This window comes from Ictalurus punctatus, chromosome 14 (assembly GCF_001660625.3).
Source record: "Ictalurus punctatus breed USDA103 chromosome 14, Coco_2.0, whole genome shotgun sequence".
Classification (NCBI taxonomy): Eukaryota; Metazoa; Chordata; class Actinopteri; order Siluriformes; family Ictaluridae; genus Ictalurus; species Ictalurus punctatus.
Genome location: NC_030429.2, coordinates 6,570,462 through 6,593,144, shown reverse-complemented (window position 1 = coordinate 6,593,144; position 22,683 = coordinate 6,570,462). Strand labels below are relative to the sequence as shown.

At 37.0% G+C, this 22,683-nt stretch overlaps 1 protein-coding gene across 1 annotated transcript; it reads left to right on the top strand.

Annotated features, from left to right (window-relative positions):
• Window positions 1–7,057: 7,057 nt before the first annotated feature.
• Window positions 7,058–13,311, top strand: adra2da (adrenergic, alpha-2D-, receptor a). The gene has a single exon (XM_017486275.3). The coding sequence runs from the start codon at window positions 7,584–7,586 to the stop codon at window positions 8,874–8,876; it is 1,293 nt and encodes a 430-aa protein (XP_017341764.1). The 5' UTR covers window positions 7,058–7,583; the 3' UTR covers window positions 8,877–13,311.
• Window positions 13,312–22,683: the final 9,372 nt, after the last annotated feature.

The window sequence follows — 22,683 nt, the reverse complement described above, 5'->3', positions numbered from 1 at the left end:
TACTGTGTCCAACCAGTACATACTTTAAATGTGTTTTACAATTAAATAAAGCAAAAATATTTACAGTAATAATACATATATAATGTACTGCTTGAATTGTTTTTATTATTAACTGTTTACTGTAAAAAAAAAAAAAAAAAACTAAAAAAAATAATTAAAAAAAACAAACAAACAAACAAAAAAAAACTTATCCAGTTTTACAGTGTGTATAATATAAAGGTGTGTGAGGGAAGCTGTTTAAAGCTTCTATAAAATAAGAGGTAACTAACTTGTTTCCACAACATTAAATGTAACTATAAATGGATTACAAAAGTACACTGTAAAACTGGATAAGTTCATTTAACTCAAATAATTTGAAGAAATTAATTACCTCAAAAGTTTTTAGTTGTGAAATCAATTTCTTTAAGCCAAATACAATTAAATATAGCAAATTCGAGTTAATTTTTTGTTGTATTTAAGTGTATTTGGTTTAAAGAATTTGATTTCTCAAAATTTTGAGGTAATTAGTTTCCTCAAATCTTTTGAGTTAAATTAACTTATCCGGTTTTACAGTGTATTTAACAAATAAAAACTGGCAAACTGATGTGGTATAAGAGAAATAAAACCAAAAAATTGATTGTTGATTATTTTCTTACATGCACAAGAGCTCATCCTATTGTCCTTTTCTCTTTATTGACATTTGAATTATACATGGGTTTTAAATAACTAGAGTTAAACACACATTACTACAGATACTGCATTGTACATTAAAATTATGTAAAATACTGTTGAAAAACAAATGTACCTACATGTAACTTTTTTCTCTGGCATCGTACTCTATATAAAGCAGTCTTTCTATATAGTTCAGTTCAAATGAAATAAAAGTTGAAAAAAAAAGCTTAAAACTGATGTTGAAAAATTCAATGAGTCATTCATTTGTAAGCAAACCCTCATCCGTACTTTGATGATACATATTACTTCTGTTTAAAAATTCATTATTGATTAATACATTTTTAATTTATCTATTTAGTGACAAAATCAAACACACTCAGATCTTTCCTCTTTACCTCAGCACTGCTTGTTTGTTGCTATCAGATTTTGGAGGATGAACAGTAGGACAAACCTGACTAAGTTCAAGAAAAGACACAAAGTAAACTAGTTTCGGGTTTCTTTTTTCATCACCTATGAATTTCTCAAGAAAGCCGACGCATTGTTGGACTGCTGGAATTTTTATCATATAGCAATAGTTTGTCTCTATTGAATATACTGAGGAACACTCAGACACAAAAATACTTGCATAAAAATTCACATGCAAAGGGGCTTGAAGAGGAATAGATGTCGTCTGTAGAGCAGTCTAGGTTTTGTCAGTAGTATTGTAAAGCGAGAACAGACCAAGACAACTGTTTTGACACTCAGTGCTCAATTTCAATGCGTTCTGCTTTGACCACCAGACACTCTCCTCTGTGTAATCATTTGCTTCCGAACACCTGAGGACTGTGCAGGATTTTAGCAGCAACACACAATGCGCCCTCTTTGTTTGCACTGGTTTTTATCACCTCAGTCACAAGTTAATTTTTATTCCCGTGTGATTAAAAAAGTCAAATACTTCAAAAGTAACAGAAATGAACAAATAACCCCCAAACCTCTCTCTCCCTCCATCTCTGTCTCTCTAATGCACGCACACACACACACACACACACACACACACACACACACACACACACACACACACACACACACACACACACAGCATTAACATGCATCATTAGGAATGAGGCCTATAAATATTGCAGGATGTCAAGGGGCTCTAATGGAGATTAAACAAACACAATGTCATTTAAATGATCAGGAAAGCGACTTAGGAATTCTCCATACATGGCTCTCAGCCACATGCACAACAAATGAACAATAAGACAGCTCTGTGTGTGGGTTGGCATGTTGAGATCTTAACCCTATAGGATTCCATTTTCTGTACCGATTATCCTATACTGGGTCGCAGGGAGCCTGGAGCCTATCCCAGAGAACTCGGGGCATAAGGCAGGGGACACACTGGATAGGGTGCACAATCGGCAGGGCACAATCACACACACGGACAATTTTGGAAATGCCAATCAGCCTACATTGAATATCTTTGGACTGGAGGAGGTACCTGGGGGGGAAAAAAACCCCTGAAGCATGGAGAGAACATGCAAACTCTGCACACACTGGGTGTAGGCGGGATTGAAATGTGAGGCAAACATGTTAACCAATAAGCCACCGTGTCCCTCACCCTGTAGAATTCTACATCCCTATTATTCTTCCCTTATAAAACTGAGGTCATGATGTGTGTTTGTACCAGCTAATAATCTACAAAACACATAAGCCCTGAGAATGACAGCTGACATAGACCTTAAAAAAGTTCCAATAGGCATCAATTGTTAAACTTAATGGGGGGAAAAGTGTACTAAATTACTTGATTATGCACCAGCAAACTTTTTCAGTCACATTAATGATTAATACACTTTCTATATTAGTCTGTTCAGCTGAATTTTTTTAAATTGTGCCATTACCAACAGACATGGTCGTGAGGCGGCTTTACAGAAATCTGTTTCTAGTCATCCAAGCTTCATCATGTTCTTCTGTTTTGTGTAGCTGTGCTGCTGATTCAGGGTGAATTGCTAAATAACATCATTTATCATCTGAGTTCTTAAAGTGACGTTATGCTTGAGAAATACTGTACAAAAGAGTGTATCTGAAGTGAAATCAAGCGGTCCTTACCATGTGGGATACCATGTTTGCACATTTTAAAGCTTGGAGCAATCTCCAGTGTATAATTTTCTAATGCAGAGTTTGTGTAATGTGTGGTAGAGATCAGGTGGTCAGGATGCAAGTGTGTAAACTCAGCATTTTCTTTATTAAGGCAATACAAAAATCATCATAGTCATAATCTACAGCATATGTCAAGTCGCAGACAGGCAGAGTCAACATCGGACTAGCGATAACTGTAAATAGTAGTGCACATGAGGGTCTAGACACAAAATGCAGAACTAGGAAACACGGCTCAGTAATGCCTGAAACCATCTACAAGACTTTGCAAGAACACTGTAAAACCGGATAAGTTCATTTAACTCAAAAAATTTGAAGAAACTAATTACCTACAATTTATTACAATTTATAAGTTGATAAATCAATTTCTTTAAGCCAAATACACTTAAATATAACAAGTTTGAGTTAAATTTGTGTTAGATTTAAGTGTATTTAGCTTAAAGAAATTGATTTATCAACTTAAAAATTTTGAGTCAATTAGTTTCCTCAAATTGTTTTTGTTAAATGAACTTATCGGGCTTTACAATGAAGACAAAGGAAGATGAGGATGGAAATAAACAAACTAATTAAAAGCTAAACTGAGAACAGGTGCACACATTTGGTAACATACAAAAGACAATACAGGGGAAGAGACAGGACCAGAACAAAAGTACATAAATATTGGTGTAGCCCTAACAAATAGCAATAAATAATAGTTAACAGATCATGCGACTCATGCAGCTGCCTACATTTTATGGTATGAATAGATAATCTTAAATAATTAATAGTTATAATTCCAGCCTGAAAAGCTCTCTTGGCAGGACTATAAGAATAACAATAACTAATGCTTAAAGTATGATACTATAATTAATACTTAATATACTTTAATCGTACAAAATTAGTATTAAAGACTTAATTTAAATGCAATTATTTAAATATGATTTGCCACACATTAAATATACTACAGTATACACATTTTAAAACATAATGCTCATATACATACATTGAAATATATTTTGAAATATTGAAGTATTATGATTGCACTTTCAGTATATTACAAATGTACTAAAACACCTTTATATGAAAGTAATAGTAGTAAGTATCCCATGGTTTATTTATTCACAAAAAGCATTATGTTATGCTTAAGGTAAACATTTAGCATCCGTTTTATGTTACTTCCAATTATGTAGTTCAAATAGAGGTTTAAATATAACCCACATTAATCCCAACAGCATAGTATGTAACTTTGGAAAAACATGCTTTCTAGTCAAAAGCACTATTACCAGTACATGTTACCAAGAAGGAAATATGATTCACAGTAAACCATTAGATCTTTAGCAAAGCTCATACAAGAAAAAGGAGGCCAAAGGGAAAAACATACATGAAGTTTTATAATAGGAAAGCTCCTGGAACAACAATATGATTAAAGCAGCTTCAAATAGAGATAGAATCTATATCGACAGCTATCCACTGTTCATTTAAAAGTGCAAATTTCACAGAATATTGCATGTCAACGAATTTCAACATGTACTGTGGTGCAATATTCAATATATTTTTTTTTATTTCTTACTCATACAAATAATGGAAGATGTGCAAAAACATGATAAACTAAAAAGGTTAACATCGTGGCCTCATTTGCATTAAGCGGTTGAGTAACATGCTTGTAAAACTAACTCCTGATCTGGAATGCTTCTTTGTATACTGTAAAACCAGATAAGTTCATTTAACTCAACATTTTTTAAGTTGATAAATCAATTTCTTTAAGCCAAATATACTTAAATATAACAAAAATTTAACTCAAACTTTGTAATTTAAAATGAATTTTTGTTATATTTAAGTGTATTCGGCTTCAAGAAATTGATTTATCAACTTAATAATTTTACATTTTTTAAAAACTTAAAATTTCAAATTTAAAAAACTCTAATTTTTTGAGTTAAATGAACTTATCCAGTTTTAAAGTAAGTTTGGATGCATCTCCAAGTCATTTACAGGCCTCTACAGGCCACTGTGGATTCTGGGGCTGGAGCTTCATGAATATGGGTGGGAATTAGGGGGTGGGCTCAAGGAGTGAAAAAACACATTCAAATGTCAAATCCACCTTATTAATTATTAGACACCTAATCTTGAAAAACACAAAAAACAACAACCCTGATCTTGCCTAATGCACAAACTCTTCTGAGCTTTAAACATTACATACATGTTGATGTTAACTTAGTCTATAGATGGGAGTCCTTTTCTCCACTAAACATTACAAATGACCAGTTCACAGAGTTCAGTTCAAATAAAATTGTTACAGCAACATACATTTATAAATAGATTATTATACCGGATGTCCTATAAGTCTCCATACTGTAGGGGACTGTGTTTGCCAGCACCACATCGGTTGTATCTTTGTCAGTGGATGTTCTTGGATGTCCACTTCTCGGTTGGTCTGCAACACTTCCAGTCTTTTTGAATAAGTTTGACAGCAATGTGTGTGATGTGCTCGCCATGTTTCCTGTTAAAGTCCATTGCAACCTTGCGACAGCTTCCCGACCCAGCCATGAGAATGATTTCAATACGTTCTTCTTTTGTCTTAAAGACTACCTGAAAAAATATATACAGTTGTGCCCAAAAGTTTGCATACCCCTTGCAGAATCTGCTAAATCTTAATACTAGGGTGTTAATTTTTGAACAGGATGTTCAGTGTAAATTGTTATTATTTTGTTTAAAGGTATATATATATATATATATTTTTTCATTTAGTACTGCTCTTTAGATGCTAAATAAGAGACTTACATGTTTCCCAGAAGACAAAATACTAACAATTTACACCGATCATGCACCCCCCCTCCCCCCCAGCTCTTAATGTATCGTCTTGCTTTCTTGAGCATCAGTGGATGTTTGCAAATTTTGTAATAGCCGTGTACGAGTCCCTCAGTCGTCCTCAGTGTGAAAAGATGGAGCTGAACATCATATAGCCACTGCTGGAAAGGGCTCAAATATGCAGAAGATGCTGGAAAAGCAAAGAATGTGCAGGACCTGGAGGATTTTTCTGAAGAACAGTGCGCAGTTTAACTGCTCAGGACAAACAAGGGACTCATGCATAATTCTCACAAAATATAAACACAGTCGCTGATCATCAAAGTAACAACACACAGTATTAATAATCAAGGGTGTGTACATTTTTGATCTGGGTAATTTTTTTTTATAAATTAAGCTATTATCTTGTCTTGTTGACTATATGTCAACATCTGTTATGTAAAATAGCTTATTCAGGACAGAACTAAAAAAAACAACAACATGGGATTTTTATGGTCTATCTTATTTTGTTAACAGTATTCAGATTTATCAGATTATGCAAGGGGTATGCAAACTTTAGGGCACAACTGTATAATAATATAAACTAAATATGAAATATTTTGGGAGACATTTTGCTAAAAAAAAAAAAAAAAGTAATTTCTCCTATGTATCTAGACTTTGGGGACACCCTGAATATTATTACATACCAAAATAAACATTTTGACTCCAATCCTGAATTGAACAGGTTATAAATTACATAAATGCCATTTGTTTAAAAGAAATATTATTAGAACAGTTACAACAGTGTTATGAACCTATCACGTCTAAATAAAATAACTGAAATTTTGTACTTAGTGTTTTAGTGCCTATAAATATTTTTTTTTTAAATTTATCAGGCTTCTATATCCCTCATGAAAATAAAATTAGTTTTATAGCTTAGTTTGAGATATTTTTAGGAATGTCTATTGCGAATACTTCACACTGTTGATACATAGCTGGAATATAGGCTACTGTATTTCTCTAGCCGTTAAGTAAAGTGTAAATAAGTAAGCCTCTGTCGTAACAGTGTTAACAATCTTTATGTGAGGAAAAGTCTGCACATTAACTCAAGTGTTTACATCAGTTTTGAAAGAGGAAAAAAAAGCAGAGACATGCTGGAATATAGACTTAATGGAATAAGCTTTTATCAGTGTTTAAGTACATGGTGTCCCAAAAGTGTCCATACAGTAGGGGACTGTGTTTGCCAGCACCACATCGGTTGTACCTTCGTCAGTGGATGTTCTTGAATGTCCACTTCTCGGTTGGTCTGCAACACTTCCAGTCTTTTTGAGTTTGTTACAGTAAGTTTGGCACCAACAGTGTTGTGTGTGATGAGATTTCAATACGTTCTTCTTTAGTCAAAGGCGTTCTTAAAGGATATCTGAAAGAACAAAAATAATATAAACCAGGTATGAAGAATTTTGGAAGACATTTTGCTAAAAAGTGTCAATTTCCCCTATGAATGGAGTTTTCTATCAGTTGACAGACAGGGCTGTGTGAAGACAAATGGGACATGCAATTTACTGATAGATATGACGTAAAAAAAAAATCCTCTCTCTTTCTTTTACTCTCTCTCTCGTTGTGTTTGTGTGTGTGTTGAGAAATGGGTTGGTCGTTCTCAGTGATGTCATCCGTTTCCCTCCCTCCAGAGGCACATTGCTGCACTGTAGAGTGAAGTGGAGAATTGCGCGCGCTTCGGAAAGACGCGCGACTCAGAGGGCAAGACGTAAAAGAAGACAAACTGCACAGATCAGCACCGGTGGAATGTCATCTCTGGATTATCACTCTGAACGCCATGTCCGACATAAAAACGTCCCGATAACATCTGTGAAGTCGCTGCGCGCGCTTTAACGTCTGTCATAAGACAAGTGCGCACTTGTGGAGCGAGATGGAAACCGGAGGAACTCTTTGCACCTTTTATATGGCGTGCTGATGTAAGACACCGACGCGTCTTTTAGGCTGTCCTGATTCACGCGCCGAGCGGAGAGGATGCGCGCAACATGGACTTAAGGGAACACAACGACACGGAGGAGTTCAACACGACTGCAGTTGCAGCGTGGCCGCACACGGAGGCCGCGGCGGGCTTCATCATCCTCGTGGCGTCGCTTCTCATCCTGGTTACCATCGTTGGGAACGCGCTGGTCATCGTAGCCGTGCTGACAAGCCATGCGTTGCGCGCGCCCCAAAACCTCTTTCTGGTGTCTCTGGCCTCAGCGGACATCCTGGTGGCGGCTCTTGTCATCCCGTTCTCACTCGCCAACGAGGTGATGGGGTACTGGCTCTTCGGCAGCGCGTGGTGCGCGCTCTACCTGGCGCTGGACGTGCTCTTCTGTACGTCCTCCATCGTGCACCTGTGCGCAATCAGCCTAGACCGCTACTGGTCGGTAACCGAGGCGGTGAGCTACAACGCGAAGCGCACGCCAGCGCGCATTAAATCCACAATCGCGGTGGTGTGGGCGATCTCCGCGGTCATCTCCTTCCCGCCGCTGGTCATGACCGAGCACAACGAAAGAGTATGCACCATTAACGAGGAGCCGTGGTACATCCTGTCGTCGGCGATCGTGTCCTTCTTTGCGCCCGCGCTCATCATGATCGCCGTCTACCGCAAGATCTACCGCGTGGCCAAGCAGCGCGCGTCAGCCGTCTTCGCAGCTAAAAACGGTGGTCCACGGCCGCGCGCCTCACCTTCCGACACGTGCCTGGCGCGCGATACCAAACCTGAAGCGGAGAGCCCGAGCAGCCTGAGCTCCGGGAGCAACCGGCAGCAGCATGAACGGAAAAGAAACGACGACGAAGACGACGACGAAGAGGAGCTCGACGACATTGATCTGGAGGAGAGCTGCGCGTGGGACGGTCAGCCGAAAAAAAGCGGCAGCGCGCGTTTCGCCAAGCGCAGGAAAGAGGAAAGTCGGACGGAGCGAACCTGCTGCCGCACCACCCCGTGGGCCTCGAAACAATCCCGTACTGTGCCGCGCGTCTCCAGGCCGCTGAAAGTCACGAGGCCAAGCGCGAGGAAAACCAGAGCGGCGCAGATGCGCGAGAGGCGCTTCACCTTCGTCCTCGCGGTGGTGATGGGAGTGTTCGTGCTTTGCTGGTTCCCGTTTTTCTTCACGTACAGCCTGCAGGCGGTGTGTGGGGAACGGTGCCGCGCGCCAGAGGGCCTTTTCAAGATCTTCTTCTGGATCGGTTACTGTAACAGCTCCGTTAACCCCATCATTTATACAATATTTAACCGGGACTTCCGGAAAGCGTTTAAGAAAATCATGTGTGCGCCTGCAACTCAGCGCGTCTGATCAGGAGTTTTGCTGAGAACTTTGGCCTCTGGACTTCATGGACGAGTTCATTTAAAAACGGGGTTGCCTAATAGTATCTTTTATTTCACTCCACATCACGGCTTAAAACTCAAAATTAGACAAAAATATGATTTTGCCAAATTAACGCCAAGCTTTGTTGAAATTTCAAGGTTCACCAAACCAGGGCAGCTCTTTATAGCGCATAATAATAATAATAATAATAATAATAATAATAATAATAATAATAATAACTCAAATAAAACTAACAACAACAACAACAACAATAATAATAATAATAATAATAATAATAATAATAATAATAATATTAATAAATGAAAATAGCCCAAATTCTATGTTTCCACAGCACAATGTTATTAAAATGAACAAATAAACCCGTAACCTTGTAAATCTGGCAGCGCTATTTTATTGAAATGATGTTTGCTCATTATATTTGTACATAGCCTACTTGAAAATGTTTATAATGTAAGAAAAAGAAAAAGTTTAAATGATTAAAATAAGCTATAAATGTGCCAGGTACTTCCTTGTTTGTCTTGATGTTTTGACGTATTTCAACATAATGCTCAACTGTCTGAAATCAGGACTCAGCATAATGTTCTATAAGTCATGAATCTGCTAATTCTTTCAGTCTGTTATACAAATTAATTATTTTCATTAACAACAAGACATGTTTGCCTTACATTTTCACAGAGGTGAAGAAAAAAAAAGACAGTATTATGAACAGTACTGGAGAATCTAAATTAATTTGTCTAAGTTTGTGCAGTGCCAATTTTAATTGCCAATAACAGTATTGAATTAACACTTAAAGTGTTCCTTTGTGTGCAGCTGGGCTTATATAACCTTGCTAATTACAGTGTTAATTAGTTTATTAAACACAAGTTCATTTATGATTGTAGCTGTAAATTTGACATGAAGGTTTTTTTTTCTGCAGCATTGTGGCATTTTGCTGTATACCGATTACACAAAAAGTTGCTCTAATTAATTTAAGGATTGGAGCCAAACCGAGCTGAGACATGAAACCTTAGTTTTGATTCATATTTAAATAACTGGATTAATTAAATTTTGTGTTCATTAACAAGTGGATTGTGATTATGCCACGTTGTGGCACCTAATGTTCGTTGTTATACATATGTTCTGTTATTTTGTACATATAAGACTGAAAAATGATCAGTGTTAATATACAATGAATCCAGTTACTCCAAAAAGTCATTTACTCAGATTGGCATTTTGCTACATTGACCAAAAGCTTAGTGGGGTCTCAGCTCCAAGACCCCCAAGAGTGCACAAATTACATTTCCTCATTTAACCTAAGCAGAAAATCTTGTCCTGGAGCGACACAAGACTGCACAATCCAGTGCTATCCCTGCCATAACAAATCTGAAACAACTCATGAAGGGCTTGCTAATTACTTAACACCTACGTGTTAAACCAGGGGGAACATCGAACTATGTAGGACGGGAGTTTAATATTTGTCCTAAAAGCACTCCTTAAGTGGTTTTAAGAGTGAGACATTTTCTATTATTTTGTTTCCTGTGTTCCAGCACAGTAACTGTGATCCTTAAAGAGTAAAATCTCTACTTTCATTTTTAATATTTATTATAAAAAGGTATTTATATCTATCTACCTGGTGGTCCATATAAGTATCACATTCCTTTTATACTTTTCTCCTTGAGATTTTGCACTTGGTTGCTCATGTTTAGTACTTGGGTGCAAATCCTTTGCAATTTACAATGCACAGACATCACCACAAGGCACAAGGCTAAGTATTTTATTTTAGTGATGCCCTGCGAGGTCTTTCTGCTTGTTTACAGGCTATTTGCCTTTAGTCTTTTCTTTAAATGCACTTTGGCTTGTATACAAGTCATGGCATGCCACTGAAAAACTCTGGACTCCCGCAAGGTGACGTGGCATTGAGTTTCTGAGACATGCCTTTGGATTTTCTTAGTGAAGATGCTGGAGACTTCAGAATTCATCCTGATGTTTTTTTTTTTTTTTTTTTTTTTTTTTTTCATTCCAGTTTAAACCATGTTTCATATAAGAGGTGGTATATGTTATGAATAAAACTCCACATCTTTAAAAAAGTAACAGGTTGCATCATCATTTCAGTTGTTTATTCGATTTTGATGCTGTATTGGAGCTTGTTCTCAACCATTAGTCCATTTGAGAAGTGCAAACCAAACATATAGGAAGTGGTAGCTCAGTCGTTAAGATGTTAGCCTTCTCTAATTGGAAGGTTATGAGTTCAAATCCCAGCACTGCCAGGCTGCCATTGTTGGGCTATTGAGAAAGGCTCTTAACGCTCAGTTATATAAAAATGAGGTAATTGTAAGTCGCTCTGGATATGGGTGTCTGCCAAATGCTGTAATGTAATCTTAATTTTCTATTGTTCAATTTCCCACTGCACAAATTGACCTCTTTCAGACTTATGTTAAACAACCAAAACCTGTATAACTTGTGGAGAGAATATGTTATTGTTCCCCCAAACTGATCAGTTAGTCAGTCCTGCTGAAAAATAAACAAATAAAACAATAGAAACCCTTATAGAATTTGTAATGGTTCTAATGGCTATAACAGGAATTGTAATGGTTTTAATGGAAACAGTAATGGTCCCTGTGGGTATCTACTGGTAATTTGTTGCCTTCTTTTGGTGGCATGTTATTTCTAGTGGATACCAATAAGAACCAATAATAGTAATGATTTTAGTAGTTAGCTGATGGTTTGTAATGGTATTTGTAGTGGAAACCATTCAAATTTCTGGTTTCTATAGTATTTTGAGCAGGGAGAAGACACGAGACTCAAACAAATTGATCCTACCAGAGGCAATAAAATCCATATGTGGTCCAGTAATATGTAGCGAACCACAAACATCTAAATTACTCCATACTTAATCAACAGAAAGGGTGGAATGGGCCTCACTTATCATTTACCAAACAGGATGTGAACAAATGTATTTAAAAATTGTTCACAGGATCATTTAAATACCGTATTCATGAAAATACAGATAGTTCATAAAATGTCTGTATCCTGTGAAAATTCTGGGCTTCATGTAAATTTAAGTATAAGCAGACTCGCTAATGTGAATGTCACTTGATCATCTCAATTGGTATAACTGGCAATGGGTTGTTGACTGCAATTTTATAAACAGTCGTTTCCTGTTAATGGTTAGAAAGAAAGCTATCTGAAGTAAATACCTACATTAAGAAAATAAGACTAGCTAATCAATTAGATCACATGAAATGTAACTGTATTAAAGCAGGAAGAGTTAGAGTGTGTTTCCAGTATGCTTTGCAATGGCTGAGATGCATTACTACAAAATTTATGCTGTGGGAAGTCAGAACTCAGAATGACAGCATTTTTTTACCTCAGTGCATTTGAGCTATAAAGTGGGAAAAAACATGGATGCCTTCATGTTACTTTTTTTTATTAGCAACAATCTAGTCATAAGTGATTGATATTTACCTCCTCAGAACACTGAACTGCATAGTACATGTTATAGATTTAACAATCTGTATATTGATTGGACTAAAGCAAATACTTGGACTGTACATACAGTAAAACTCATTCAACAGTAAATAAGTGCTACTTTGTTTACTACTAATGCTGTGAGATTTGACATCGCTTGCTGGACTGAGACCTTCCCAGCACTTTGAGTTGAGGGGATGTTTTCTTTGCTTTTTCCTAGTCAGAGGTCAGAAATTCCAAGTTTACTTAGTTTAGTTGAACGCAGCATTAGCAAGCATCATTATTAGGAGGTACTCTTTCACCATTCACTCATAATTGTGTCATTCTCAGCTGTCTGTGAGCTTTGCCTTTTATGTATTTCATAGCCATCACTGAATGGGAGCTGGGAATTGTTGGGAAATGGGAATTGTTATTCAGCTCAGTAAGTCAGGTACAAATAAATTGCATCTCTCTCATTCAAAGAACTGAGTGCTCTTAGGATGATGTGGAATTTCATACCACTGTCTGGATGGCAGGTGTGCCTGGGTTAAACAGACCAGAAATCAATTGATGATAGACATGTGGAAATTGGAAGCACTACTCTCAAAGGTTTTACACTCACTGGTGAATTTCTATCAGGCAAACACAATAAGTGCTTTGTACAGACCATGTTTTTTCACGCCAAACAAATGCATTTCTTTTGTTAAAATGGACAAAAATACTAGACCTGTTGATGCACTTTTTTTATTCAAAAAATGTAACCTGGTCTTTTGGTTCTTGAGACTTGGAGGCTTAAAGTGTTTTTCAGAAACCTGATCTTAAGCAAAATTTGTAAGGGCTATGTGGATGGCATTTATTTAATACAAAGAAATACCCAAATAACTGCTAATCATGCCCGGAACTCTAACTTAAACCTTTTGTAATGTTTTAGATCAAGTTCAGTGGTGGGATTTGCGAGCATGAAACCATGTTTTTTTTTTTTTTTTTTTTTTTTTTTTTCCCTTCTTCCATTTTAAGACAAACCAGAAGAGGTTATGCTGATGTTTTCTTTCCTTTATGCTTGTCTTTGAGATATCACTACACACTAGAGAGTGATTTTGATTTTCCCTTTTTGCTTAATAATTCATATTCATATTTTATGGTCATCCATTACTCTGGACTGCCTAAGTGTTTACTACTGCAAAGCTCACCAGTGCTAAGTCTTGCTTCTTAACAAAGGTACCAATCAGTTAATTTGAACACCTTTGTGATTTAGGTCTAATGTTGGCCAGCATTACAGACATTAAAAACTGACACACAGAGAATAAACCAAATTTGATTTGAACTTGTCAAACAGACTAATGGGTGAGAACAAGCTCCAAAGCAGTTTCCAAGTCTAACTGACACTTGAGTTCAGACCCAAATGCCACATCTAGAATAAACCCGAGATCTTTTGTTAGCTCTTCTGTGTGTAAACTAATGACGCATTAAACATGCAGCTGGCTGAGAAATCAATGAGCTTTAATTATACCAATTCCTTTTACATCTCGAAAATAGTAGGACATATATACCATTGAATTAAAGTTGACAGTCTACACTTTAACCTGATGCTCATTGTGTCAGAGCACAAAACCAAAGAAAGAAAAAGCGTATTTCTGTCCATTTACTGATAGCGTGTACGGTGTTTATGTTCTAATGGAGTGTTGCTTCTTTCACCCAGTTATTCCAGTCATCCCCCAGCCCCAAGTAAAAGGCACGCCCCAGGATGCATCACCATCTAAATCCACTGAACACAGTAATTGCATTCTTTCTTTGTATAATTCTCCACTCCACATGAACTGGTCTCAGATATACACAGAGTTCAGAATAGCTGCAGATGCCATGACCCAGTAAATAGAAAGCAAATGTAAAGCAGTTCAATGCATCTGTTACGCTGAGTGCTTGATTCTACACAATATGGATTTGATGTCATGGAGCTTTGTTTGGTCTTCATGAGCATTTGCAGGCATCAAGCAACAAAATTGCTTCATGTCATGCTGAACAAAGCACCAATGAGAACAATAATTTCATTTGTTCACTAGCGTCAAGAGGGAGGATGTGGTACCTACAGAACTGCATTGTTTCATTACTGTATTTATTACGTACAGTCAGATGCTTTTTAAACATTTGTACTTTACTTGAACATTGCTGGCACTGATCACTTCAAGCTTATGAGAAGAAAACACAATGTTATACTGTATATCTTTTCTATACTAGCTTTCTTTTTTATTTAATGTCACTTTTTATGGCTGACACTGTGAAAACACTATGAGTTAATTTAGTAAGATAAGACATTCCCAATCAAGCCTATCAGGGATTATGGTGGACATTTCATAGAACTTTTTCACTTACAGTAAATGGTGCTGGTTCTGAGTCCAAATTGTCTTGTAAAGATTCAGGTCCAGCACCAAAATGCTGAAGGTCTGATAAGGTGAAGACAGGTACAATTAGTGACCAACAAAGCAACGTAAAGAAAAAGAACTCCACTCTGAAACTCTGATTTTATATATATATATATATATATATATATATATATATATATATATATATATATATATATATATATATATATATGTGTGTGTGTGTATATATATAATGTATTTGTGATGATTCTGGTGTTAATTTGTGCTGTATTTTTATTTCACAGATTTGTTTCACTCCGATATAACATTGATGTATCACTCTGATGATGTAATTCCTAACATGGTGTCTAATAGAAGAAAAATAGAAACATCTCACACTTCAGGGTTTTTTTTTTTCTGTTTTGCTGTTAACTCCTAAAAACAAAAGAGCAAATGCTTGTTGTCTCATTGACCGTTTAGAGACATTCAATGTCCTATTAATGTGAAATCCAATGTAGAATTGGAGGAGACAGCAAACATTAGACTCAGCTTGGTTAGTTAGCTATTTCCAGCTATTTAAGCTTTGTAGGCTTTGAACGGAGTGTACAGATTATAAAGTGAGAGATCATTACAAACTAAAGGACTAAAGCACTGCTGCACTGGTCTCTTTAGATAGAGATGAAGCTAAATTCCACTGGACAGTAGTTTAAATATCATTGTAGGTAATGTAGGAAACCAATAGACCAATATGTCGATGAGAGAGGTTTCCACTAAAAAAAGTCAACTCAGAATTTCTAAAGTAAATACTGGATGTTATTGATGATCATGATGATCAAGAAATATGCATGTTGTTTCAGGCACTACGTCCATTGTAATGTATGTTAGATGATTTACGTTTTTTTCCCCCCTCTTAAAAATGCAATAACAAATAGCCCCTAGGCTGTTTACTGGGTAAGCTTGCAGATGCAAAATTTATTTATCATTCCAAAAAACAAAAAACAAACCCTGAAGAGTAAAGACCTTTCAAACCCTCTTTATACATACAGTATTATACATATTTTCATACTTTCTTAATCTTGTAACAAATCATGTATGACAAATGTAATATTTACACTGATCAGCCATAACATTAAAACCATGGACCATGGTAAAGTAATAACAATAACACTGATTATCTCATTACAGTGGCACTTGTCAAGGGGTGGGATATATTATATTAGGCAGCAAGTGAACAGTCAGTTCTTGAAGTTGATGTGTTGAAAGCAGGACAAATAGCTGAAAATGTTACTGCTGGCTATGATAGAAAGGTATCAGAACAGACAGTGCATCGCAGCTTATTGCGTATGTGGCTGTGTAGCCGTTGACCGTCAGAGTGTCCGTGCTGACTCCTGTCCACCACTGAAAGCACCTACAATGAGCATGTGAGTATCAAAACTAGACCATGGAGCAGTGGAAAAGGTGGCCTGGTCTGATGAATCACGTTTTCTTTTACATCATGTTGTTCAGGAATGGTTTGAGGAACATGACAAAGAGTTCATGGTGTTGATTTGACCTCCAAATTCACCAGATATCAATCCGATCGATCCGATGTGCTGAACAAACAAGTCCGATCCATGGAGCCCCCACCTCGCAACTTAGAGGACTTAAAGGATCTGCTGCTAAAATCTTGGTGCAAGATACCACAGCACACCTTCAGAGGTTTTGTGCAGTCCATGCCTCAATGGGACAGAGTTGTTTTGTTGCCCTACTTAATATTACGCAGGTGGTTTTAATGTTATAGCTGATCAGCGTATGTGGACCTGATACCACCTAGGAATTGCCTTAAATTACTTGAAAGAAATTTATATGAGCTGAGAGTTAGATAAATACCAATAAATGTTAGACAAATATCAATTCATAAAAGACATTATGCTTCATGAAGATTCGTTTTCAGCATTATTTGTCAAGGGTTTAGGTCTAAGGGGAAAAATGTAGAAAAATTCAGATGTGAATTGGAAAAATAACTCTTCATGACTACTATTTAATATAAAGATATTAAAAATAGCTGCCTTCACATGCTGCTCGGATGGCTCTATGTATTACTTACAAAGCTGTAATTATTAAGATAGAATGATCTACTTTGGTTTCTGATTTAAGCCTATGGTCTATACCACTATGGAAGGAAGGAAGGAAGGAAGGAAGGAAGGAAGGAAGAAAGAAAGAAAGAAAGAAAGAAAGAAAGAAAGAAAGAAAGAAAGAAAGAAATATCTACTATTACTGAAACCATCCTTTTCTTCAGTAAAATCACTTGTAATTACACATGACATGAAGAGATTGCTCATGTGCAGTTTGAGCTCATAATTCCCTAGCTGGTCCAATAACACATGAGGACAGCAAGTCTTTATGAAACAATATGACTTGAATACAAAACATTTTCCCTCTTGCCCAAAATGAGGATTCAGTGATGAGTATCAAGGATGATCAATGAGATATTTGCAAAACCTTCAAATCTTTTCGGGTTCCTATAACACAAATGTGCTTGTTTCTTAATCCCATTAAAAATGGTCCATATTAATATTCTGTATTTCAGTTTCTAATTTCATAACACAACATATTTCATTTTTTCCAGAAAGAGACTCACCATTAATACTGTAATATAATTCAGAACGAAATTTTACCTGTATCAAGAGAGCCACTTTGCAGTTTAGTCATTAAATAAAGCATGAATAATGTGGGATTTCAGTGGAAAGCACTTTCCTGGAACAATATTGGTGCAACCCGGCCCCTGCTGAGCCTTTATCAAACATCTAAAGTGATATTCACTACACTTGGCTAAGACAAAAAAGAGAGAGTGTAAGAAATGAAAATAGGCAAGGGAAAAAAAAAAGAACCAGGGCAATGAAAAACCTGAAGAAACTGTATAAGACTCTAAATATTGAGCAATAATACACGCCTGATTTTGAGAATATTTGCAGGGAGCTTTCTCTCTTTATCCTCTTATGAGAATATAATGCCTGGATTTACAGAGGCAAAATATATGCAGTTATAGCAGCTTTGCTACCCAGTACCTTGCAGTGATACCTTCTGGTGATGAGATTTGCTCCATATGTGATGACATTTCATTAATGCTTAATTAGAAAAACACTTTAAACTCTGACATTTGTTAATTGTATCATTACAGTTAGATTCTGCAGGAAGTTATAATGTCATCTCCTGCATGGCCATTAAAGAAGAGGCTGAAGAAATCATCAGTATTTAAAGAACAATTGTTCCACAGACACACAATACTAAAGTCAATTGCACAGGATTTAGGAGAAGTAAAACAAATAAACAAACAAAAAAAAACAATATCCAAACATTTCCCAGGAAAGCATAACCCCAGCAGATTCCAGCACACGTGAGGCCCTTTACTCACATCTGCACAAACACAACCTGATCCAGCTGCCTGAAATCCAAATCAGATGTGTTAGATATGTTATACTTCTTCATACCATAGTGTTGAATTCTCAAATCTGATTGGTGAGAAGGTGTTGATTCATTTTCTACAACAGTAGCTCTGAGAGTAATTCAGTGTGTAATTCAAATCACAGGTTAACATTAATGCACTCATTCTAGTGCATTCATGTTATATATAATGTAATTTCTATATTAATAAGCTACACAGCGACTTGTGTACCAGGAGCTCCAAAAACAAAAACAAACAAACAAAAAAGTTTGTACTGGTTGATATGGTGAAAGGGTTGGAAAAAGTCTCCAGTCTCAGTCCCGTGTAACAGGCTGATGAGGTTATAACTGTTTATAGCTGCTAAAATGTACGTGATAGCAGGAACTAACACATTTCACTGACGTTCATAACATTAAACATAACTATAAATAAATAACCGTAACATTATCTCAGTAATCATGCCACGTCATCAATGATTATTTTCCTATAACCACACACTATGTTGTGTCTTATGCCTTACCCTTTACCTTACGCCTCCTTATTTCTTATTCCTACTCCTTAATTCTTATTCTCTGGTATAAAGCAACAGTAACTGTTGGGATTGAAAAAAAAAAAAAAAAAATTACTGAGAACTTTCTGATCATGTTGTTCATGCTGTGATGGCCCATTAAAAGCAGATGTCACAGTCTTGTTATTTTAAGAATTACACCATAGAGAGAAAGATCTTAAGGGAAAGCCATAGCTCTTTATAGAAGGCTATTGTGTGACTCCCAATGGGGGGTACTCTGTATATAAGCCTATTTATAACTATATAGGAATTTTTCCAATGTACTTATCCTGCTGTCAGAGGTGACCAACTGCCAAATACCAGGCTAGAAGTTCCTATCTGCACAGTGTGGTGCATGAGAAGAGCTTGATCCCGGGTTAGAGTACACAGACCACATAATGACTCTGGTAGGATGATCTAGAGTATCCAACTGGAACCTTGTTTTCTGTCTTCATTTTCTGTTTTCCCTGCTCACATGCTTGGTTCATTCTTTAAACAATAACTAGAGAATTAAATGTCTATGGCATTTAATAAAATTGAAAAATTGAATTGGATTGTTCAGCACCCTCCCTTGTCTTACAGCGCTTTTCCACCAGTGTAAGAAATAGACTTATATGTATTTGTTCTTATATTATAAACTCAATATGAGAACTATTAGTTATATACTCTTATATTCCAGATCGTTTGCTTGCTAAGGAATCATATTCATTGCAGGGTAAAATACAACAAACCCATAGAGTTGCATATTTTCTGTGGCTGAATCTCAAATGATGCTCTACTCTGTGCAACTAAGGTACTCGGTAGGGTGTACACCTCTATTATGTTGTGCCCTGTTTAGTGGACAAACAAAGCCTGCTTAGATAATGTAATGGAGTCTGCATATGATCAGTGTTTTGCACTTTGTTTGCTGCATTCAACTTACCTTGTAAGCAGGGTGACATCATTTTCAACCTCCTTGTATTCGAGTTTGAAAAAGTGGGGGAAAAGTATGAAAAAACATGCTCTTAGCAACAATCTAGACAGTTAACTCTAATGAGTGATGTATATTTTCCTCCTCAAAACAAAAAAACTGTATGGTCAGTATACAATACTTGTATGCACAGCATGACTCATTTAAAGGTAAGAAGTGTTGCTTTGTGATGCTGTGTGTAGCCATGCTGATTTGACATTACATTTACATTTACATTTATGGCATTTGGCAGACACCCTTTTCCAGAGCGTCTTACATTTATCTCATTTTTTATACAACTGAGCAGTTGAGGGTTAAGGGCCTTGCTCAAGGGCCCATCACTTGCTTAATATTCTGATCAGCCATAGCATTAAAACCACTGACAGGTGAAGTGAATAACTTGATTATCTCATTAGAGTGGCACCTGTCAAGGGGTGGGATATATTATATTAGGCAGCAAGTGAACAGTCAGTTCTTGAAGTTGATGTGTTGGAAGCAGGAAAAATGGTCAAGCGTATTGGCCAAACTGTGATGGCTATGTCAGAGAATCTCCAAAAAGGTCTTGTTCAGGCAGGTTCCTGGTATTCAGTGGTTAATACCTACCAATGTGGTCCAATGAAGGACAAGCAGTGAACCGAAGACAAGTCATGGGTGCCCAAGGCTCATTGGTGCACATGTGGAGCAAAAGCTAGCCCATCTGGTCCTATCCCACAGAAGAGCTACTGTAACACAAATTGCTGAAAAAGTTTGTGCTGGCTAAGAAAGAAAGGTTTGAGAACACACAGTGCTGTCTGCATATGGGGCTGAATAGCTGCAGACCGGTCAGAGTACTCTGGGTAGTGTTCTGTTGGGAAATCTTGGACCCTGGCATTGGATGTTACATGTGGATGTTACTTTGAAATGTATCACCTACCTTAACATTGTTGCAGACCAAGTACACCCTTTCATGGCAACGGTATTCCCTAATGGCAGTGGTCTCTTTCAGCAGGATAATACGTCCTGCCACACTGCAAAAAATTGTTCAGGAATGGTTTGAAAAACATGACAAAGAGGTCAAGGTTTTGACTTGGCCTCAAATTCCCCAGATCTCAAGCTGACCAAGCATCTGAGGGATGTACTGGACAAACAAGTCTGATTCATGGAGGCCCCACCTCACAACTTACAGGACTTAAAGGATCTTCTGCTAATATCTTGGTTCCAGATACCATGGCACACCTTAAGAGGTCTTGTGGAGTCCATGCCTCAAAGGGTTTGAACTGTTTTGGTGGCACAAGGCAGACCTACACAATATTAGGCAGGTGGTTATAATGTTACGGCTGATCAGTGTATAAACCTGTGATTTGAATTTCACTTGACACTACTGTCAGAGCTGCCTTCTGAGCATATTCAAGAATTCTACAATGGTGTGGTATAATAGGTTTTTAAGTGTACATTATGTTCCAGACTAACCATGGAGGGAGTATCTGGGGCAAAGACTACGTTTAAATGCAACACTTTCCATTGTTTAGACCTTTGAGAAGAAGACATTATCATAGGAACCATACTGAAACTATCTGTATTTCCACCTGTATTTCAGAGAACTTCTTTGTGATGGTTATTTGTTCCTGTTTTTCACAAGTTGGCTTCTAAATTGTTAGATTGGTGGACAGCTTGGGAGTAAGAACTACTAGCCAATTTGAAAGCACGAAGCAGGAATAATCACAGCACAAGTTGTGATTGGTCGGAATATATGTGTGGAGACAAATGATGTGGTAGCAGAGTTCCTTCTTGTTATCAGAGTTTATCAGGGCATTGGAGGCCCATGTTTTAGGTTTATCAGTCAGTCTATGAGCATTACTGTAAAATTTGCTCATTCTTTCCAGTAAGAACTGTGTTGAATTGTATTAGATGTCCTGTAGTCTGGCAGATGTCAGAGTATGCATGCATTTTCAATTGATCCCAAAATATCTAGTTCGCATATTTGAAATAATATATGAGATTGGTCTTGCTAATGATTCTTTAATTACCCATGATAGATTGTACTTGCTTTTATCAACTCTAGCATTAACCTACTTACCATTCAGTGACAGATATTTGCAAGATCAATTTCCCTGAGTCACGCTGCTTCATTGGTTTGATTGACTGAATAGAAGTGTAAATGTAATTTGCGAAATGCCACCTAATTAACATGCTACTACAAATGCAACGACACATAATGCACACTGTGATGCATGGCTATGTTCAAACGTTGGCAGGAAAACTAAATCATATTCCCAAGCTTGCATGCATACTACACATTCGCAAGGAAATATATAAATAAAGATTTAAACCCATAGATGTTTGTTCAATTAATTTGGGCATTATGTGAAACTTGTGTATCTCTAGCAATACACATATGAATACATTAGACTGAGCTTCAATAATATGTGAATACATAAAGATAATTATGAGTCACATCCCTGAAAGAGGTGTTGAAGGTTTCCGGTGTTGAAGGTTTTTTTATTATCACAAAGCTTAGGTGCCTAACTCTCCTGTCAAATCTCTGTTCCCAGATCAATTACGGTTCCAATCAGTAATGGCGCTGTTGTTAAACCAGACGCAACACCTTCATTTAGGCTTTGTGATTTAGGTTTGTAGCCTAAAGTGGGATGTAATCAAGCATGTTCCTATCACTAATATCTCTTGAGATGTTTCCTCATCTCCTTTAAAATGCAGTGTGCTTTTGGCCTTCTGCGTCACCACTGATTTGACTTTCTCAAGCCACGGTCAAATAGACTGTTCTCATATCGGCTGTAAACAAAAGCAGGGAAGTGCCGAGGAAATTAATGGGAGACGCAGTGGCCCTTGACCTCTCCCACTACCCTCACGCTTACCCTCAAGTCCAAACATAATGAGCAATCCAGATATAGGAGGATGGTTGTAAGAAAGAAAATCATGTTATGGAAGACAACAGGAGAAAAAAAAACCACAGGAGCTATAATATCATAGAGGGGAAGATGAATGGCATGAGCAGGATGATAAAGCAGAAAGCGACAGGAAGGGAATGCAGGAAGTGAAGGAGACAGAGTGATGTGTTGAGCACAGACTTC